We start from the raw sequence: 19,633 nt of genomic DNA on the forward strand, positions 1-19,633 counted from the left end.
TTCCTACTAAGCGAAGCGAGGAAAACAGCTCTTCGTTCCCCTCGCTGAGCCCGCAGAGAGGAAAGGGAGGTCTCCCAAACGGGCTCCCGCTCCTCTCTTCCCCCAAGAGCCACTCACTAAACCGCCAATAATAAAGAGCGGAAGGCGGAATGGGGGGGGGGGAGAGAGGGAGAGAGATGCGAAGCGGCTCGGGGCTGAAGAACGGGAAATGAAAGGGCGTCCAGCCACCCCACATAAAAGCCTTGAAACGGCCGCTTTCAGCCTCCGTCCCTTAAAAGACATACCCAAAGCGAAACGCTCACTCGGAGCACAGAACCGCAGCACAAGGCGGGCGGGCGCCTCCAGGCACGCGCATAGCACCATTCGAAAGCGTCACGGCTACCCCCAACCCCCGTAAGCGCCGAACTCTTTGACGGGAGGGGAACTGCTCCCCCCTCCCTCCAAGTGCGCCCGCCCGCGCGCGCCCCCTGTGTTTCCTCTCCTACCTGGCGCCTAGGAAACCCCGCTCTTAGAGTTCATCTTGGAAAAGGGCGTGGCCGGACTGGAGGAGAGAGAACACAAACGCATTCTATTGGTTTATGAGAGAGTTCCGGGGAGTTCCGTCCTTTAATTGGACGAGAGGGAGTGACGGAAGCACCAAGTTACTTTCGAATAGTCTTCGAAAGAGGGAGCTAAACTTGAATCGTGTGGCTTGTAGAGCGAGGTCAGGAATTCCGAGTAATTCGTACGTGTTATCAGTAATTACTTAGAATTTATTAAGTTTCTAACAACCAAGGTTGTGGCCTTCCAGATGTTTCAGCCTACAACCCCCATAATCTATCACAATTGGCAATGCTAACTAGGGCTGATGGAGAGTTAGGCCCACATGTTGCCCAAACCTAGATGCGGTACAAAAATTAAAAAAAACCCACCACATTCCCAACCTCCGTGCTTACTATTTCGCATTTCAAACAGCACCACAATAATCCTACATTCTGCAATTGCCTTTATTCCAAGGAATCAAAGGTGACAGACCCTAAGTTGTTCTACATTGGGTTATAGCTAAAGTTAGTCTAATTGAAGTCTTATTAATTTCAGTGATGATCCAACTCAATAATCTGGTTCACACATATCCACAACCTTTGAGTATGGGTTGTCATTGAATCATGGCTTAAATCACAAATTTTCATTATATGTGAGCACTGTACTATGGTTTAACTATGGGTTTTAAACAATGAACCCAGGAAGAGAAGCCATGGTTTATTGCTGGGCTGTGTACATCCCTCCAAGTCCTAGCATCCTACAGCCAGCTAACTATGCTGGCTGAGGGATGCTGGAGTTGGAGGACTTTTTTCCTATCGAAACATGCATAGGAATGCACCTTGAATTGGTTTTTGGATTGGATCCCTTTCTTGCAGGACAGAGTGGGGACACTGGCACCTTGAAGCTAACCCATTTCTCAGCCTGAGATGTGTCTGATGAATAGCATTCTTCCTTTGCTTCTCCCCATTCTCCATCACACACAAATTCCTTTTGAGGTGTAGGCAGCACTCTAAGTACTAGAAGGCTGCCATTTCTACTACTCCTGCTACTGACAGATGCTCCACTTGACTCAGTCTGTCAAGACCTGTGGGCAACGTTATTTCCAGACACTACATGCCATGGCTGAGGTGGATAAGGCAACAGTGAACAGGATGTGTATAGTATAAACAACAAACCTGGTCGCAAGAGAGGTATGACTGCTAGATTCCTCCCCCCCACCCCAATATTCCCATTATACTTTTAAGAGTAAATAAAAGCAACACGCTACATACCTTTTAAAGTATTTTATTAACCTACTTTCATAAAACAGTGTAGTGTAAATAATTTTATGCAAGAAGGTGAAAATATTGGTGACTAAAGGACTCCCACTTCCGTTTTGCTGCAGGATGCACAGCAATACGTTACGTGTACTGTGTTACTTTTCAGTACTATTGCTCAGTGCTGGGGGAGGGGGGGGGGAAGCCCAAGAATCTGGTCACTGAGAAGTTTGATTCTTGTGCTGAAGAATTAAAATATTTAACCTCCACACTATAGAACAGTTTTTTCACTGTCTATTCAGTTTTATGGATACATTATCAAAAACAATGCAGGATCCGAACAAAAAAAATTAAAATGTAAAGATTGCAATAAACTGAATGCTAAAAAATTGACAGAACAAGCACTTTGAACTCATCTGTTGTTGATAACTCACATGTAATACTGATTATTTGTTTCATTATAGTTGAAAATGGATTGAATTTATTTGGTGCAGAAGCACTAACACGGTAGATTTCAAATACTGTAGTTTGTTCTGCAAAATACACCCTAAAATCCCTCACCCCTGAATTCTGCTTGGGGAGGATGGGGTGAAATAATATAAGCAGCCAGAAATGGAAGCGTTTTACAAGCATCTGAATAAGGCCCTTAATACAATTTAAAATGTGTATTAAACCCCTTCACGTTCACGTAAGAGGTTAAGAGGTCGAGAGATATATCGTCTGCGAGGGTGAGGATACTGGAGATTGGCAGTGTCAGCATCGCAAGAGTGCTCTATCAGAGGAGGAGGAGGAGGTAGGAGCTGGGCATAACTGGACCATCTTGATCCAGCCCGTGGGGAATCCAGAGGGGGAAAGAAATACCTGAAAACAATTAAGACAGGAACACCAAAAAAGAAAAAAAGAAAAAACAGAAGAAAGAGAATAGCAGTAAATACAAGGAGAACCAAAGAGGAGAGATACATGCTGGGGGGAAAAGGCTTTAGTAAATCCATGCCAAAAAATAAAATAAAATATAATGACCAAAATCAAATTCCCAATTCAAAAAAAGATTGATTGTGAAAGTCTGGAAACTGCTTGGTAGGAACACAATCATCGGAGATAATGAACAATATGCTTTATATACATTCAAAAAGGAATAAATTATCTGTAAATTAAATGTGTCCTTAAGTATCAACACATTTGCTCAATCACTCCTAATAACCATACAACTTTTAGTAACAACTGCAGAAAGACAGGCACACATTGATTATGCAGGTACATTTGCTGTATTTGCATCCAATTTAGATTTTTACTGCACATTTTTTAGAATAGATGTAAAAACAAATAGTTTTTACAAACTTTTGATCTCCACAATATACAAGAAGTGACTCCTTTCCCATTTAAATACAATCTGTGTGCATATATACATATTTCTCAAGAAAATATCAGATAAAACCAAAGACTCCTGGTAAATTAAAGGCTTAATGGACTATTCCATGTCACTTTTTATGACTTACCCGTAATATTAAAGACACCACTTTGTAATCTGTATAATCTTTGGAAATGTAAACAAATTTACAGAACAGAATGGCCAAGTTAGTAAAATTTTGAGACACGACATATTTAGAGCTACATTGACATGCCACTATGTAAAACAAGGCATTTTCTTGCCAAGTCCTGATGAATGTTTGCAATAGGACACTGCTTCAGTTTGCTCCGGGGCAATAACTCTTATTGCACAAAAGCAGTGTATGCGCGCTATGAAAGACAGGAAGCAGCTTTGAGGCAACCGACAATAATTCCCAGAGCACCTTGCCAACATCATATGACAAACATTCATTTGGAAGTGGTTTACCAAAATATTTGACCATAGGAAGTCTTACTCATTATTCCATGGAATCATGCCACAGGAACATGCAACTATCAGGAAAGATCATTCTCACTAAGACAATTATAGCATTAACGTTTTTGTGTCCCATCCCCCCATTACTTTGAAGTAGTATTTAATTGTGAAACAATGCCAAACTAATTTCAGATACCAACTGTACAGTTGTTAATTTACAATGTCGCCCACATTGTTTAAGACTACTTATGCTTGTGCATTACAAATCCATTAACAAAATCGTAATGGTTAAGAATGTATCTGAACACATCAAAATACAGAACAAAATCAAATATTTAAAACCATTTTAATGAAAACCAATAGATTTCAATAGTTTCACCTAAGATTTTCTTTCCCGACACCTCAGAATGCAAGGACAGTAATCCTATGTACTGTAGTGAACTTCCCCCTCTGTCCCACAATGGGTTTTGTTGTTGTTTTTTGTGAGGAGGGGGAGTATCTCCACAAGAGGGCTCTTCCTGTTACTTTTTTTTTCACAGGTTCCAACAAGGTCATACTGTGCTGGCTAGCAGAGTACGTATACAACATTATTATTTTTTAAAGAGAGCCTTTTGATTTGCTTTTAGTAGTAGGCAGACTGTTGGTGTCTTGGGAAGAGGTCAAACGGCGCTGGGGAGGGGGGAAAGGAGTTCGCTTTCCATTCCTGTGTGCATGCAACAAGCAGCAAAACAGCAAAGTTACTCCAGTTAGCTTGGTATCAGCTGTGCTTTCTGTTAAAAAGGACATAATACAAATGGAGAAGGGAAAATGCATCACAATTTTAGACACATATGGTTATAAGCACAATAAGAATACTGTAGAGCAGTATTTGGTAGGTTTATTAAGTTTTAATTTTTTCAAATCACTTCTCAAACAATTTTACTTTTCTGTTAAGAAAACACTGATGACTTTGATCTTCAAAAATGTTAGTAGTGTTACTAAGAGTTTACTAACAAAGTACCAAAATGTTGAGCCCTAATAACAGTAAAAGCAATCTCTTATTGTATCATACCAGTTTATTCCTAAAAGTCAGCACTTACATTTTGGTTCATATAGAGCCTGCAGAATATTAATTACAGTATGGTTGTTTTTGACCCACTTTCAAATTGATGTTAAAAAAAAAAAGTAAAATGGTCAACTCAGGAATTTTCCACAACAGTTGGTGTACATATCATTGTTAAACCGTTACGATTTATTACATCAAAGTTGTGTTCTAGAATTCATAATTTAATCTGAAAAGACAACTTCAAAATCATAAGGGGGAAAACTAACGCAAAACCTTCTCACCATCCAGTTAAAGCCCAATTTAATGTTACTTTCCTCCACTGGTATGCCAAATAGTCACCATTGTGGCATAGTTCGCAAGAGGGGCCCTACAGCTAGCGTACCTGATGGCAGAAACCCCGCACCTCCCCAGAAAAGCAGCAGAGGTATCAACACAGGCCAACTGCCCAGTTTGTTCTCTGTTCAGCAGCTGCCTCTTATGTCCAGAATCCCACTAAGACACCAACAGTAGGGGAGAAACTCAAGTAGCAGCACAAGAAAAAAAAGTTTTAAGTTATGACAAACCAGAAATAGGGGTGAATTAGTTTGAATAAATGCAGCCAAGTGTTCAAAAAACAAAACAAAAAAGCTGCCTACTCACTTGGTTTTATTCTTATTTATCATCACGGCATGATGCACATAGCATCATGAGCATGACCACTTTTTTATAAAAATATTAAGTTTCCAGCACTTATATTTGTTGAGAAAACTGTGGATTAAAATTAATTAATTAAATAAATTCACCAAGTGTTTATAAACCACTTACATCTAAAGAATTCAAAGCGGTGTACACAATTCATAGAAACATTAAAATAAAGACCGATACATAAAATATGTTGTGTCTACACATGATGGTAGACTGTACTACACAGGGAAGGCTTGCGTAAACACAAGGGTCTTCAACATCTAATAATGAGTGTTGGCCCATATTGTCAGGGGGAAGATTCTTCCACACGTGGGAGCCATTACACTAAATGCCCTGCTCTGAATTACTGAAGAAAGGACCTCGGAATTATGTACCACCAGAAGGTGGGCCTCACCAGATGACCTCAAAAATCAAATGGGTCTATAGGGAAGAAGACGGTATCTCAGGGAGCCAGGCCTCAAATGGTTTAGAGCTTTATATACTAACAACAAAACCTTCAATCTGGCCCAGTGGCAATAACGTAGCTAGTGCATTTCCTTAGCACAGGTGTAACATGCTGCTGATTAGTCGCCTCACTCAGCAATCTAGCTGAAGTATTCTGTTTTAGCTGCAGCTTCTATTCTGCACTGGCTGCAGCTTTATGTGGGGCAGCCTTAAGGAAAGCCCCACATAAAAAAAAATATTGCAATAATACAACTTCAAGGTTACCAATGCCTGAATCACTGTGACGAAGCTAAACCTACAAGATACACTCCGAGTTGTGTCCATCAAATGCCGGTGGCAGTCCTTTCAGAGTCATGCTTCTGAGGGCAGGCCTGAAATTCTTATGTGCTGAAAGGTACTGAACCAAGCTCTTGCCATGAGCTACTAATGGACAGGATTGGAGGTGGCTCCCTGTTCCCAAAGAGTCTCAGGAAGTAGCAGAGGACAGAAGCACGAAGAGAAAGAGATCTTGGTTGAGAGACAGTAGGATAATCAATAGTCAAGGTAACAAGAAGACATAAGGTAACAAGACACAGATGCTGTGGGTAGGAAGGATACAGAACAGATGAGACATCTGAGTATATTGACAACTCTGTCAGCATTTGAAGAAAGTGAACGGTAATTGGATGAGAGTTCTTCATTACAATAGCTTCCGCTATTCATTTCAGAATAATGCTAATAAACCTAGCAGAACTGAACTTGTAAGCTATTGATGATGTGATAATGATTGTTATTAAGACCTAAGCATATGAAAGCCACAGAGATGCTTTGGATATTAGCGAAACCAAGTTTGGATGATTTCAGAACAGAGTTTTAAATCTGTAGTGTCTCCATAGAAAGTAGCCTACCTGCCAGCAGATGTCCCATTGACTGAATTCTGGAGGCTTGTATTGACTGTGCCTATAGGAATGTTGAAAACTCCCTGCTGAGTGGAGCTAGCATTGACTGGACTCCCATTACCTTTCAGAATTCCAGTACACTTCCAGTTGTCCATGTAATTAGCTGAGGAAAAAATCCACAAATCCCAGTTGCATTTTTGTTAAAGTTATGTTTCTACAACCACATTCAAAATAATATAACAAATGATACGGCCCTTTCAAGACATTATACAAAGGACAAACATCTTGCCCTAGCTTGATCAAAGGAAACTTGAAGCAAAGTGTTATAATATTGGTAATTTTCCCTGTATGGCTTACAATCACTTTTCCTCATGACAACACTGGTGGAAGGGAGCCTCTTCTTCAAAGTGTAAGAAGGCCTCCAAGCCTAACAGCACAATCCTATGCATGTTTAGACAGAAAAAAGTCTTACAACTCCCAACATTCTCTAGCCAGTCATGTGCCCTATGTATCTGATTTTTCCATCATGCAAATCTGGGAATGCAGATTTTCTTTCCACAACTATGACAAAGTAACTAGTATCTGGACCTTCCTTCTCCAACCTGGTGACCACCAGATGTTTTGGACCTCAACTCCCAAGGATGCTGGGCATTGTAGTCTAAAACATATGGAGGGGACCACGTTGGGTAAGACTGATCTAGACTTATTAGTGGCTGATCTAGACTACCTTACATTTACATCCATGATAAAAATATTAAACTGATTTAAGGTCTAACATTTCATTCATAAGAAGCAAATGTATGACTGAGGCATAAACATCATGAGCTATACAGATAGTAAATATTATACAAAAGAAGTTCAGAACCTGTAGCACAATCCAAAGCAGGCTTTTTCAGAAGAAAGGCCAACCAAGTTCAAAAGGACTTACTTCCTTTGTATGCTTAATTTGCTGCCCCAATCTTTTAATAATGCAGCATTTAATCACAGAGTAATTTGAAAGATTACTTACCTTTCCAAAGCCTTACACAGCCATCATCTCCTGAAGATGCAAGTACTGTGCCTGTAATGTTCCAGCTTACACGCCAGACCTGGGAATTGTGATTATCAAACTGAGCCACTAACTGAACCTCAAATTTTGTCAATCCTGATGAAGTAGTCAATTCTTTTCTATTGCAAAAAAAGTAAAATTCAATATTGCAATTTATTCTCATTAAAATATAATTATTTTAGAAATTTAAATTATTTCAAATTACTTGAAAATACTTAATAAAATTGTATTGCCTACATGTATGCTACTTTTTAAAAAACAGATTACCAATGGACTATATACGAAATAAAGTTACTAGATTACCAGGGTGATTGCTTTCATGCCTGAAAGAGGGAACACACACACACACACACACACACACACACACACACACACACCTGCCGCCACATTACATGATAGTATCTGCTTCAAAAACTCACCTTAGGGGTTTTAATGTGAAAATCCTTACATCTTTGGTAGCTACTGCCAGTATATGGAAGGACCTTCCCAGGTTTGGAGCAAATGCAATATCATGTACAGGGTCTGTGACTGTCATAAGTGTCTCTGCTTTTGCATACTTCCTGAAGAGTAACACACAGTCAGGCTATTAATTTCTTAAAACAGACATATGAATGCTCCTGGAAAGGTTGTTGTTTTTAAATACCTTTGTGGATGAATTCTCACATTCAAATCAACAGGCAGTAGCTAATGCAACACTACTAACATAAATTATGTTGCACTAGCCTAAAGTACCTGTAGTGCAATGCCAATAGTGCTTGCTGACAACAGGTTTCCCTGGAAAAGCCATTACGCAAGCGCTATTGGTGTTGAGATAGAGGATGTTTACGCTAGCACAACATAATTTATGTATTACATTGAATATGGCACAATATTTTAAAAGAGGTTCTCTCTAAATGAGCATAATTATTCTAGAACTTACGTCAAACATATTAGTGTCGCTGTATATCTGTGATGTTGATTTTTTATATAATTAGTGTCAATTGAACCTACAGGGTCAGTGAACTCAATAATGGAAACAAACATGCTGAAATATGGAAGGAAATCATGTTAGCTTAATCTTAGAGGATGGGACCAGGCCCAGTGATGCTAATTCTAATTATAAGTGTTAAAAACCAAATATTGCAATTTACAATGACACTGATGTTCTCTTTGAAGTATTGGGGTCCAGAATGCTGTCTTCTTAATTCAAGGGGAGAGGAGAAACAAATACAATCTTAGTTTTATAAAAATTAAAGCTGCAGGAAAAAGAAAATATTCAACAGATTATATATTCTTCACCACTTCAATAGGACTTCCTAAATTATGCACTGCATTCTCATTATTGGGAGTTTCTATCTATTGGTAGAACAAATGGCTTTATTTTGGCAAAATATCCTGTAGTTAGCCATAAGAATACAGTATGACCTTTTATAGTTGACATTCATTACTTCAACGTTCAAGCTCAATCTCTATCATGAAACTCTTAGAGCACTGGCAAATTACCCTCTCCTTCAGACTCAGTTTCCCCATATGTAGATTGGGGAGTAATATTAATCTATCCAAGAGCTGATCATATTTTATGCATCATATGTTACCTGCTGTATGTACAGTGTTTGCATTGTGAACACTATAAAACATGTCTCTAGGAAGGCGTAATGGACACATAGGCCCCATTCAGACAACACGCTAAAACATGCTGCTTAACCACAAAATGGTTAACGGAATCCATTAACCATTTTGTGGTTAAGCAGCATGGTTTAGCGTGTTGTCTGAACGGGGCCATAGTGAAGACCTGTGCTACAAAAAAAAACAAGTTTTGGAAAGATACATCTCCCCTTTACTCTTCATTGACGTTCACTGTGCAAGATACTGGTGTACACAGCTGTCAGTGTTGTTATGAGGGCAAACACTACAAGAACTATACAACAGTTTCCAAATTCAAAGTGATACATAAAAGTACTTGGATACTCACTGGGATTTAAAAAAATTTTTTTTACAGTTTAGCAGACTCCAGTCCTGTGACATACTAGAAAGTGCTTTGGAACCACCCAATTCCAAGAACTGTCTTACATGGGGGACAACTATTCAAGAAAAAGAAATTCACATCTGCTTTGGGCTCATGGAACTTGTACCACATTTTTTGGATTATGGCTATAGGCCAGCCTTCCTCAACCTACTCCCTCCAAATATGTTGGACTGCAACACCCATCATTCCTAATCCCCCATGGCCTGCCCTTGGTCATGCTTACTGGGAATGATGGATGCTGTAGGTCCAACACATCTGACATGCACCAGGCTGGGGCAGTCTGCTATTGACATTAAACCAATAGCAAATTAAGGTCTCACTGTAACCTTTTTAATATACTTAACTCTCAGAAGCAAGGTATCCGAGTGTTTCCATTCATCGCAACAGCACAAATAATGTCAACAATATTATGGAGCATTTAAAGCCATTACAGAAGTTCCTCCTCCACTACCACCACTCACCTAGTATTTTCATTGTATTCATAAATCTGCACCTTTGCCAATACATTTGGACTGCTGTCATCACTTCCCACAGCTATCATAGGAGCATGAGCACGAGAGCTGCAAATACAAAATGAAATGTACTTATTTACCTTCTGAATCACTGCGTTGCAAATCTCACATTAGACCACCGAATTGTCGTAAGAGACTTCTAACAATAAAGACCAATTCCTAAATTATTAGCTTGTCAAAGGAAGCTACCTCTGAAGCACGCATGGATAGTGAACTGAGATAGAACACAAGATGCTGCCTTATACCAGGACAGACTTTTTGTCCATACTGACTGGAAGTGACTTTCCAGTGTCGCGGGCAGAGAGGTCGACTAAACATGATATATTCTGCATGTAAAACATGCTCTACCACTGAGCTATGGTCTTTCCCCAAAAGGTCAATCCTTAGAATTCAATAATTTCTGTTTCCTGCTAAACCAAACTTCTCTAATTTAACCATTAAAATTTTAAAATATGTATGCATGAGAAAGATACAGAGCGCAATATCCAGAAGCGTCATTCCACTAGCCCAAATGATGTTGCGCTAGCGGAAACTAGGTTCCAAACTATGCACAAGCAGAGAATCCAACTAACAATTGTGCATGCACAATTGTGCAAGCCCTCGCACAACAGAAAGATTGAGCAGAGTTCCGCTGGTGCTATTTGAGTTTGCTGAATGACACCTTTGAATAGCGCCGTCCTTATTAGCTTGTCAAAGAAAGTAATAACTTACCTTGAAGGATTCCAAGAAATACAACTGCAGCTTAGTTTACATGAGATTTCATGCTGAAGTGACCACTGACTAAGATTCATAACATCAGGAGCTTCATATATCCTAACAACTCCATCTGCCGAACATGTTGCTAACATGAGACCCATATGCTTAGGAGCAAACTTTACATCTGTAACTGATGTCCTACTGTCAACCAGAGTAGTCCTCTTTACCTGAAGATAAATGCAGTAGTAATTAAAAGGGAGAAAAGAGACTTTTAGAATCTCATTTATTTATGCACTGTGGTTGTTTTTATTTATTTAAAACATTTTGTAGCTGCCTTTCAGGACAGAAACCCTCCCAAAAACAGTGTATAAGTGAACAATGTTACTACACACATGACAATTTTATGATCAGGGCCTTGTTAATGGAAAAACTTAGAATAAGGGACACAATTATCCATATTAGAAATTTTACAAGAAATAATGAAATTAAGAAAAGCAAGTTTGCTCATTTTATATTACAATATGGTCAATTGAAAGATATTCTAGCCTAAAACTTAAAAACAGGGAAATGTCCTTTTGGTTGCAGGACCTCAAGCATCACGGGATGATTATTGGAAGGGATTTCCAAACCTTGCAGGAGCTGCTACTGGAACGAGGTAGCTGCAACATTTCAGCACATGGGCAAAACACTTTGCTTAGCGTTTGGATCCTGGCTCTTCTCTCATGCTCTCTACTCTCCTGAATCATGTAAATTAATAAGACGAGATCCCTCTACACATGTGGCTTGGATTCCAACTTCTCCTTTTTGAATGAAACAGAGGTTCTGTTCGCAAAATAGGATTTCCTACTTCTGTCTGCAGCCCCTAATGCCTTCCCTCTCCCCAGAACTCTGCCCCTGAGAGTTGGGGGAACCTTGGTAATGGAGAGAGGAGGCTGCAGGTGGAGGAGTCAACAGAAGTTACCTCTTTGTGTGAAAGGAAGAGCAATTTGGTAATAAAGCTGCACAGTAAATAAAGCAAATTACAGAAATAATGCAAGTTTGTACTTGATATAAAAAAGACAATAAAATACTGTGAAATTTAGCAAACAAGATGCTCACGCCATCTATGTCGCAAACAAATTCTAAGTATGAAATGTGTTCAACAAAACAGTCTTCAAACCTTACCCAGTGACTCTGCCCTCGAAGTTTATCATTTGATTCTCCTACTATTTCTTCCCATACAGCAGCTGTTCTGTCAAAAGAGCAGGAAGCCAAAACCTGTCCAAACTCCGGATGTGCCCATGTCACACGCCACACAGACCCACTGTGCGTCTGGAACATTAAGAAGAATTGAAACTTACAGACTAAACACTACAGTAAAAGACATTTCGTTTTATGTACCTTTTCAGATTTGACAAGGAAAAGATCACAGCAGTACAAATTCAAAAACTTATTAGAATACTTCCTTTGACTAATCCATTACCAAAGCTGAGGCTAAAAATTTACATATAGCTGCAAACAACCTACCTAGTTAATTGAAGGAATAGGGTGAAAGCCCGTGCATACAGAATATTCTAGGGACCCCATGGAGGCTCTTTCCTTCATAGGCATACATCTTGCCCTTGTTTTAAATCTAAGTGCCAGAGTGCCATTGGTAGTTCTTACTATCTGTGCTTTGACAGAATTATCCCAAAGTTTTCCAGTTGTTCTAGCCAGACCAACATAGTTCTAAATACTAGTTGCCTTGCTGTAATCCTTCCACTTTTATTTAGAGTTGAAAGGAATCCTTACAGTCATGTAGTCCAACTTCCTGCTCAATGGAGGATGCAACTATAGGATACTTGACAAACAGCCATTCAGCCTCTGGTTAACTAACTCCAGTGAAGAGGAACCCACTATCTCCCAAGATAGTCTGTTCCCATTAGTAAGATTCTCCAAATATTTAACAGAAATCCATGACTGGTTTGGTCAGGGGTCCACAAATTTTTAACTTGGCTTAGTAACCTGCCATTATTTATGACTGCCACTAACACTTCCCTCTCTCAAGTCCTCTGGTATGCACAGAGGACTCGTGATATACCTCCTACAACATGCTGTATTCTGCAGCAGGCAGAAGCAATATGGAATTTGGGCTCCTTCTGCCTGCTTCACAGTTCTGTATAACAAGCGATACCTCTCTACAACCCAAGTCTTTCTGTGTTTGCCAGAAGACTGGATGGGCAGACAAAAGCTTTTGTCTTCTCCTAAGCTTAACAAAGCGTGAGAGACCACCTGAGTTTTCTGTAATTAGCAGAGATGTGTGTGTGTGTGTGTGTGTATGTGAGTGAAAAAGATGAAGGGTATAATCTCTGTACTGCTGGGCATACCAGCTATGGGCAGATTTATAGAGACCTGGGTATAAAGAGGGAGATTGAAAATATAGAAAGGGTGACATTGAGGTGGAGAAGCCAGGGAAAATATTTTTTTTTCAGATTTGAATAGAAGTATGAACATCTGTGAGGTTTCAGCAAACAGAGACCTAGAAATTTGGTCCCATAACTTTGGTGCAATGAAACACCATGCATAAAGACTGCTTTAGTACTTAAAAAGTAAAGTAATTTATACTGAACTATGGCTGGGGGTGAAAAATCCCAGATATAGAGTTACACATTTAGGCTGTAATCCTAAGCATACATAGAAGAGAGTAAGACCCACTGAACACAAAGGAACTTTCTTTGTAAACATGCATAGGGTTGCAGTTTTAGGGATTAATTTTCCCTTCAATACAACCTCATGCCAAATATTTTCCATGTAACACTAGATATTTCCAGATTCAAACCCTTACCTTCCAGCTGGCAGTACAGTGCCATTCTCCATTTTCACCCTTGTCCCACACCTATTAAGAAAAAAATCAAAACAATTATATCTAAATCCTTCATTGAAAAAGCAGAGAAAGTAACAGGATTGGGGTCCTAAGAACAAGTCCATAAAATAGAGTTTGTGGAAAATCTTAAGACTTTCTTTTGTACAACTAAAATGGCACCTATGCCACAATATTTGAGATAGCTCTGCTCATTCTGGACCACTTAAAGGACTACATCGCACACAACTATTTTCTTACACAGATATTACTTTTGTGTGCAAAAAGTTGTACAGACTATTACATGCAATGAGTGCACATATGTATTCTGCTGAATAGATGAACACTGGGAAACTGCAGAGAATCATGGTGTTCTATTACATGCAGAAATACACATGGAACAGAGTACATACATTTTCCTACATGGAATTAATATTTATGCAGAGAAATAATCATATATAAAGTGGGTCTTAGAACTCAGGATTTGCAGTTATTAAACTCTCCAAAGCATTGTCCTATTAAAACCAAGAGGATTTCATGTGTTAGATATGTCTACATCAATTTCTGTCACAAATGTTGTAATCCTCTGCACACCTGAGAGTAAGCCCCATTTAACACAGTGGGACTTGCTTCCAAGTAAACATGCCTAGGATTAATTGATCTGTTAAGTAATTGTTCCAAAGCACGCTAGCAAGCTATTTATATAGCAACTGGTAATTATAATATATATATAACAAGAGAATTTGAGGAAAAACTATACTCTGTTCCATCTTCTTTCCCACTCCAGCTGCAATCATATGAGTACTTACTTGAGAGTAAGTCACTTGACATAAACATATACAGGATCAATCTACACTTAAATTATTACATAGATTTTCATAGTTCCAAAAAATCAACCCTCTACAAAAAAAAAATCCAATGTAACCAAGTGTTAAAAATATTTGGCGTTAGGATTGGTCTAACACCTTACAAACCTTTAGTTCAAAAGTGTCTCCCAAGGTCACACTGATTCTTTGAGACTCTTGGGTATTAACTTTTTAAAAATAAGAAAAATTAGTTAAACTAATTCCCTAACAGATGTGTACTAAACAAAAACACATCTGGCCATGACTATTCTCAGTCAACATCAGTTCTTGTTTTGCTCCCTAGTGAATTGCAGCTCTTTTCCTCTCCTGCACTGACTTTCAACTATGCATTTTCTGAGAACCTGCTATTATTGCACTATTGATAAATACAATAGTGCTACATCGTTTTTAAAAAAAAATTCAGAAGGGTGCTGATTAAAGATGGAATGATATACATGCTTACTAAGTGGCAGTGAATTCTGCTAAACTTTCTTCCATGTACACACACATGATCAACAGAAGTACCTGGCTTGCCCGTTTCCGTTATACCTCATTCATGCCATTTTGAACTACAGTACAATTATGTTACAGCACTTAAATCAATCCAAATATGATAACAATGGACCTGGGCTTCACAGGACTGTTTTGGCTTTTTCTGGAATACTAACACTTGTGTAAAGCAGGGGCGTTTGCCTTTCTGACCGAGAGTGGCGTTTTCTTCACTTCTGAAAATGTTGCCAACGTGGTCAGTCAGGCTCACATTGCCCTGCATGGGCAGACGTGGTCACCCACCACAGTTGCATGTCCTCCCAAACCAGATCAAGCAAGACCAGGGATGAAGGAACCTGAGAGCTAAAAGTGGAGATGTAGCGACTGGTCGAAAGGGTGGGGTGGGGGAGAGAACGAATGAGACAGAGGCCGGCGGGCCTAGCCCCATGAATTCGCCCCACACCTGCCTAGCAGCAAGATCCACAAAAGGAGAACAAGAAGCCCGGAACCAGCCAGAGAAATTCGGCCTTCGCCTGCCTGCCCTCCCCGCACCTTGACACTCTGGTCACTAGAGCAGGTCGCCATGCGCCGCCCGTGGAAGTCGAAAGAAACATCGTGGATGAGGTCGCGGTGGTCGGCCGCGATGCTACGCGCCACAAACATCCCGACGGAGCCCCTCTGTCCTGTTCGCCGACCGCGCTTCCTTCCGACAGGAGTAGTGGTAGAAGACCCCCGCGGCTTCCCTTCCCAAGGAGGAGGAGGACGCCGACACCGCCTCGCACACCACGCAGCTCTCGGTTCTCGTTCGCCTCGAATAGGCGCGCCCGGCTCACTTGAATTGCGTGAAGCGCCGGGCCTTGGAGGGGAGGAGGAGGAGGAAGAGGCGGCGACCAATCGCCTCTTCTCGTGGCGCTTGCGCGTTTATGACTTTCTCTCAGGCAGCAGCCGAGACAGCCCCGGCAGCGGCTGACGCCAGGACTCGACTCGCTGCCTCACGACTGCGTTGGAGCAAGAAAGGCACGTGAACCGCGGGGAGCTGTGATGCGGATCTCTCGCGGCTTTGGCCACAGCCTGTTCGGGCCAGCCCAGCGGCGGGCGCCGTAACTGACTGAAAACCAACACAGGCAAAACATTTGAGAAGGTTCTCTCCGAAGCACGCTCGCTTTAAGGAGACAAATTCCCGAGGAAAACAACTAATGGCTGGCTGGGAGTTGTAGGTCTTTTTATTTCTAGGGCTGCAATCCTATACGCGTTTACCTGGGAGTAAGTCCAGTTGTTCTCATTGCTGTTTCCCAGGGTCTGAGTAGGCACGTATAGGATTGAACTGCAAAGCTACAATCCCATACACATCTGGGAGGAAGTCCTATAGAACTTAACTCGGGTTACTACTGCTTAAGCGCGTGTATAGGATTGCACCGCCTGTTACAAATATGAGTTTTGAATGCTATGAGAATAAGGTCTCTCCAGAATTGATGCTGCTGCATATTTCTCAAATTTGTATATAGTTTCGCCCTACTCTTTTGTACGTGTAAAGTCTGGTCGGTGGCTGTGATAAAGTTGATGATGATATATTTTGAGATAGGTTCTCAGCCAAGAAACCTTATGCCGTAATAAATCTGTAAGCGTTTAAGCTGCGAAAACACTCCTGAAAGAGGCAGTTGAGACTTACTGACCGCAGAGTTGGCTCGTCATTAACTACATGCTTTGGAATCAGTGGGACTTCGGCTGAATTGTTTCCCATTTTCCTTACCTTAAAATGTGGTTAACTTGTTTTGATAAATCCCTTACATAAAATGCACTAAAGTTAGGTGAGCTCCAATACTAAACCCTGAGTGTCTCATTGAATTCAATGTACTTATTTTTGAGTAGACGTGCATAAGATTGCGTTTTAAGGCTGTAATCCTATACCCACTTGGGAGCGAGCCTCATAGAAATCAACGGAGCTTACTTTTCAGTAGACTTGTCTAGCATTGCGTTATATACACTTACCTGGGAATAAGTCTTATTAAAAATAATTGGACTTCTGAGTAGACATGCATAGAATAGCACTGTATGGCTGCAATCTACAGATCTACCTGGGGGTAAGACTCATTGAACTCAAAGGGAATTATTAAGTAGACACATATACAACTGCACTGTTAACAGAAGTTTTACTTATACAAAATATGTCACATTGTTGCTTTATAACATTGATATTAAAGCTTACATAGGAATGGAAAGTTTGCTTAATTAGCTCTAACTTTAGTTTAAGTGATTTTCAGTAAACTTTTTATGGATTGCATTCCTTATGGCCAATATTCAATGTGGTCACAACTGGACAACTTTGCTATATATAGTGATAACATCAAGAAAAGTGCACGTATTTCCCAACCCAGTGCGCAAGCACACAAAACAACAACAACGCTCCCTCTGGTGTGCGCAGTGAACTCTCCATTAACTTCCCGCTCAAAACGACCAGTGATGTCATCCCAGGTGCTCTTTCCCCAATCCAGGAAACGGGCGGGGCTTCATCTCGGTAGGCGGTAGTGATAGCAGTTGCGCCTGCGCTTGCCGAGAACGCCGAAGAGCCGCTGACGCTGCGTGCGTGGTACGGAACACAGTCAAAGGTAGCGCGACTGAGTAGAGTGGGCGGGTTGTCGTCCGCGCCCTGTCAGTAGCGCGAGGTGGGTGATGAACTTGTTGGCTTCCAGCGGCCCTTCTTCTTCTTCCTCCTCCTCCTCTGGCTGTCGCCGCCATTATGTCCGTCACCGCCACGATAGAGCAGGAGTTCCAGGAAATCGACGCTGCTAACGACTGGCAGCTCCGCTACCTGGTGAGTGAGGGCGAGGCACGGAGGGGTTCCGAGACCGGAGGCGAGGGAGAGCTTGGGGGACCCGGCGGTTGTCTCTGAGGTGAGGGAAGAGGTCGTCGTTGGGCCACGACGAGCTCTTTCAGGTACGCGTATTGGGACTTGGGAGAAGAAACGCGCATGTTCTAAGTCGAAGGAGGGGCCGGTGATGAGCAAGAAGGAAGAATTATTTCGAGGGTTGGAAGGAAAACGATGCTTCTTCCCCCGGCGTGGGGGTGAGGAGAGGAGGAGGCGTTCGGGCAGCCTTACGGTGTGGGTACTCCAGACAGCAGCAGCGGGTAGGTGGTCGGCTTACGTTGTTTGGCATAGCCAGGGAGAGGGAAGGGCCAAGTTCGAGGAGTGGGATTTCTCAAGCCGCATTTCGCAGCAGCCTTTCTGGGTTCGCTTGACTGGCTTCTGTATTGGCTCCCCACGTGGCTGTCACGCTGATTTGCTGGACTCTTTTATGTATTGGATATCATAACTCTCCGTTTGTCTCGTAGTTGGCTGAACGGTTCTGTGGAGTAAAACTTCCCTTTCGGAAATAGTGCTGTTATTACGACGTAAAAGGGGCTTCACTTTCTCGTTGTTGAAATGCTAGGTGTCTGCCTACATGCAGCGACAGTGTTATGCTGTAAATAGCTGTGCAGACTTAATATACCCTGAATACTGTTTAAGCACAGAATTAGTAGTAATGTAAGCCTATGTGGCAGGGTGTTGCTGTTTTAGTCTTTTACTACGTACAGCACCATGTACATTGATGGTGCTAGATAAATAAATAATAATAGTAATTGGTGGAAACAAACACAAACTGCCCTTCAAAGTTCCTGTTTGGAACATTACTTGATTTAGGAGTATGTTAGACATTGTATTCTAGGTGAGTGTAACACAGGTACTCTTATTATGGCACTGTAACTGGTTGCAGCTCCACCAGCCCTGCTACACGATTTTCATTTCTCCCCCACCTATTTCCCCCCCCTCTTTCCTTGCGTCTTGTATATATATTTTTAGATTGTAAGCCTGTGGGCAGGGTCTTGTTTAATTGATTATGTCAGCCACTCTGGGAGCCTTCTTGGTTGAGGAGTAGCATAAAGATACTTCAAATAAATGAATTAATAATGTGTGGAATGGTCCTTAGTTGTTGAGAACTGATCATTTTTAATTTTCCTTTCCAAATATGAGTGTACATGTGGGGAAATCTCATCTGGTTTAGCTTCCACATGAGAAGGCAGTTTTAGAATTGAGTCTGGATCTTGTTAGCCATAGGCCTATGCGTGTCATCTGACTCCTCTTTTTGGGAGTCCATGAAAATTCATGTGGATATAAATGGTGGACCATAAGGAAAGCTGAGCAAAGGAAGATAGATGCTTTTGAACTGTGGTGTTGGAGGAAAATTCTGAGAGTGCCTTGGACTGCAAGAAGATCAAACCAGTCCATACTCCAGGAAATAAAGCCAGACTGCTCACTTGAGGGAATGGTATTCAAGGCAAAACTGAAGTACTTTGGCCACATAATGAGAAGACAGGATACCCTGGAGAAGAAGCTGATGCTAGGGAAAGTGGAAGGCAAAAGGAAGAGGGGCCGACCAAGGGCAAGATGGATGGATGATATTCTGGAGGTGACAGACTTGACCTTGGGGGAGCTAGGGGTGACAACGGCCGACAGAAAGCTCTGGCGTGGGCTGGTCCACGAAGTCACGAAGAGTCGGAAACGACTGAACGAATAAACAACAAACAAAATAT

At 41.2% G+C, this 19,633-nt stretch overlaps 3 protein-coding genes across 5 annotated transcripts in view; 1 reads left to right on the plus strand and 2 right to left on the minus strand.

The window, feature by feature from the left end:
• The window catches only part of CEP192 (centrosomal protein 192), a 66,564-nt gene extending 66,045 nt beyond the window's left edge, over window positions 1-519 (minus strand). The window contains exon 1 of the mRNA XM_063131295.1: window positions 486-519. The gene's annotated coding sequence lies outside the window, so the exon portion shown is untranslated. The remainder of the gene's footprint in view (window positions 1-485) is intronic.
• A 1,271-nt stretch (window positions 520-1,790) lies between these two features.
• SEH1L (SEH1 like nucleoporin) lies at window positions 1,791-15,885 on the minus strand. 2 transcript variants are annotated; one of them, XM_063130519.1, is made up of 9 exons: window positions 15,617-15,883; window positions 13,716-13,766; window positions 12,077-12,223; window positions 10,928-11,139; window positions 10,166-10,264; window positions 8,119-8,259; window positions 7,661-7,818; window positions 6,661-6,814; window positions 1,791-2,639 (listed from the first exon to the last, which is right to left on the minus strand). In XM_063130519.1, exons 1-9 carry the CDS (start codon window positions 15,725-15,727, stop codon window positions 2,447-2,449), a joined length of 1,266 nt encoding a protein of 421 aa, XP_062986589.1. In that variant the 5' UTR covers window positions 15,728-15,883; the 3' UTR covers window positions 1,791-2,446. The 2 variants fall into 2 exon arrangements, with proteins under 2 accessions (XP_062986589.1, XP_062986590.1); XM_063130520.1 differs by lacking the exon at window positions 1,791-2,639 and adding an exon at window positions 2,740-4,370 and having other exon boundaries at window positions 15,617-15,885.
• Window positions 15,886-17,637: 1,752 nt separating this feature from the next.
• Window positions 17,638-19,633, plus strand: part of PTPN2 (protein tyrosine phosphatase non-receptor type 2) — a 35,526-nt gene continuing 33,530 nt past the window's right edge. The window contains exon 1 of one of the 2 annotated variants that reach the window (XM_063130535.1): window positions 17,638-17,876. In XM_063130535.1, the coding sequence (XP_062986605.1) occupies window positions 17,802-17,876 (75 nt within the window). In that variant the 5' untranslated portion in view covers window positions 17,638-17,801. The remainder of the gene's footprint in view (window positions 17,877-19,633) is intronic. The other variant, XM_063130536.1, reaches the window with a different exon arrangement.

Source organism: Elgaria multicarinata, chromosome 7, assembly GCF_023053635.1.
Source record: "Elgaria multicarinata webbii isolate HBS135686 ecotype San Diego chromosome 7, rElgMul1.1.pri, whole genome shotgun sequence".
NCBI classification, from domain to species: Eukaryota; Metazoa; Chordata; class Lepidosauria; order Squamata; family Anguidae; genus Elgaria; species Elgaria multicarinata.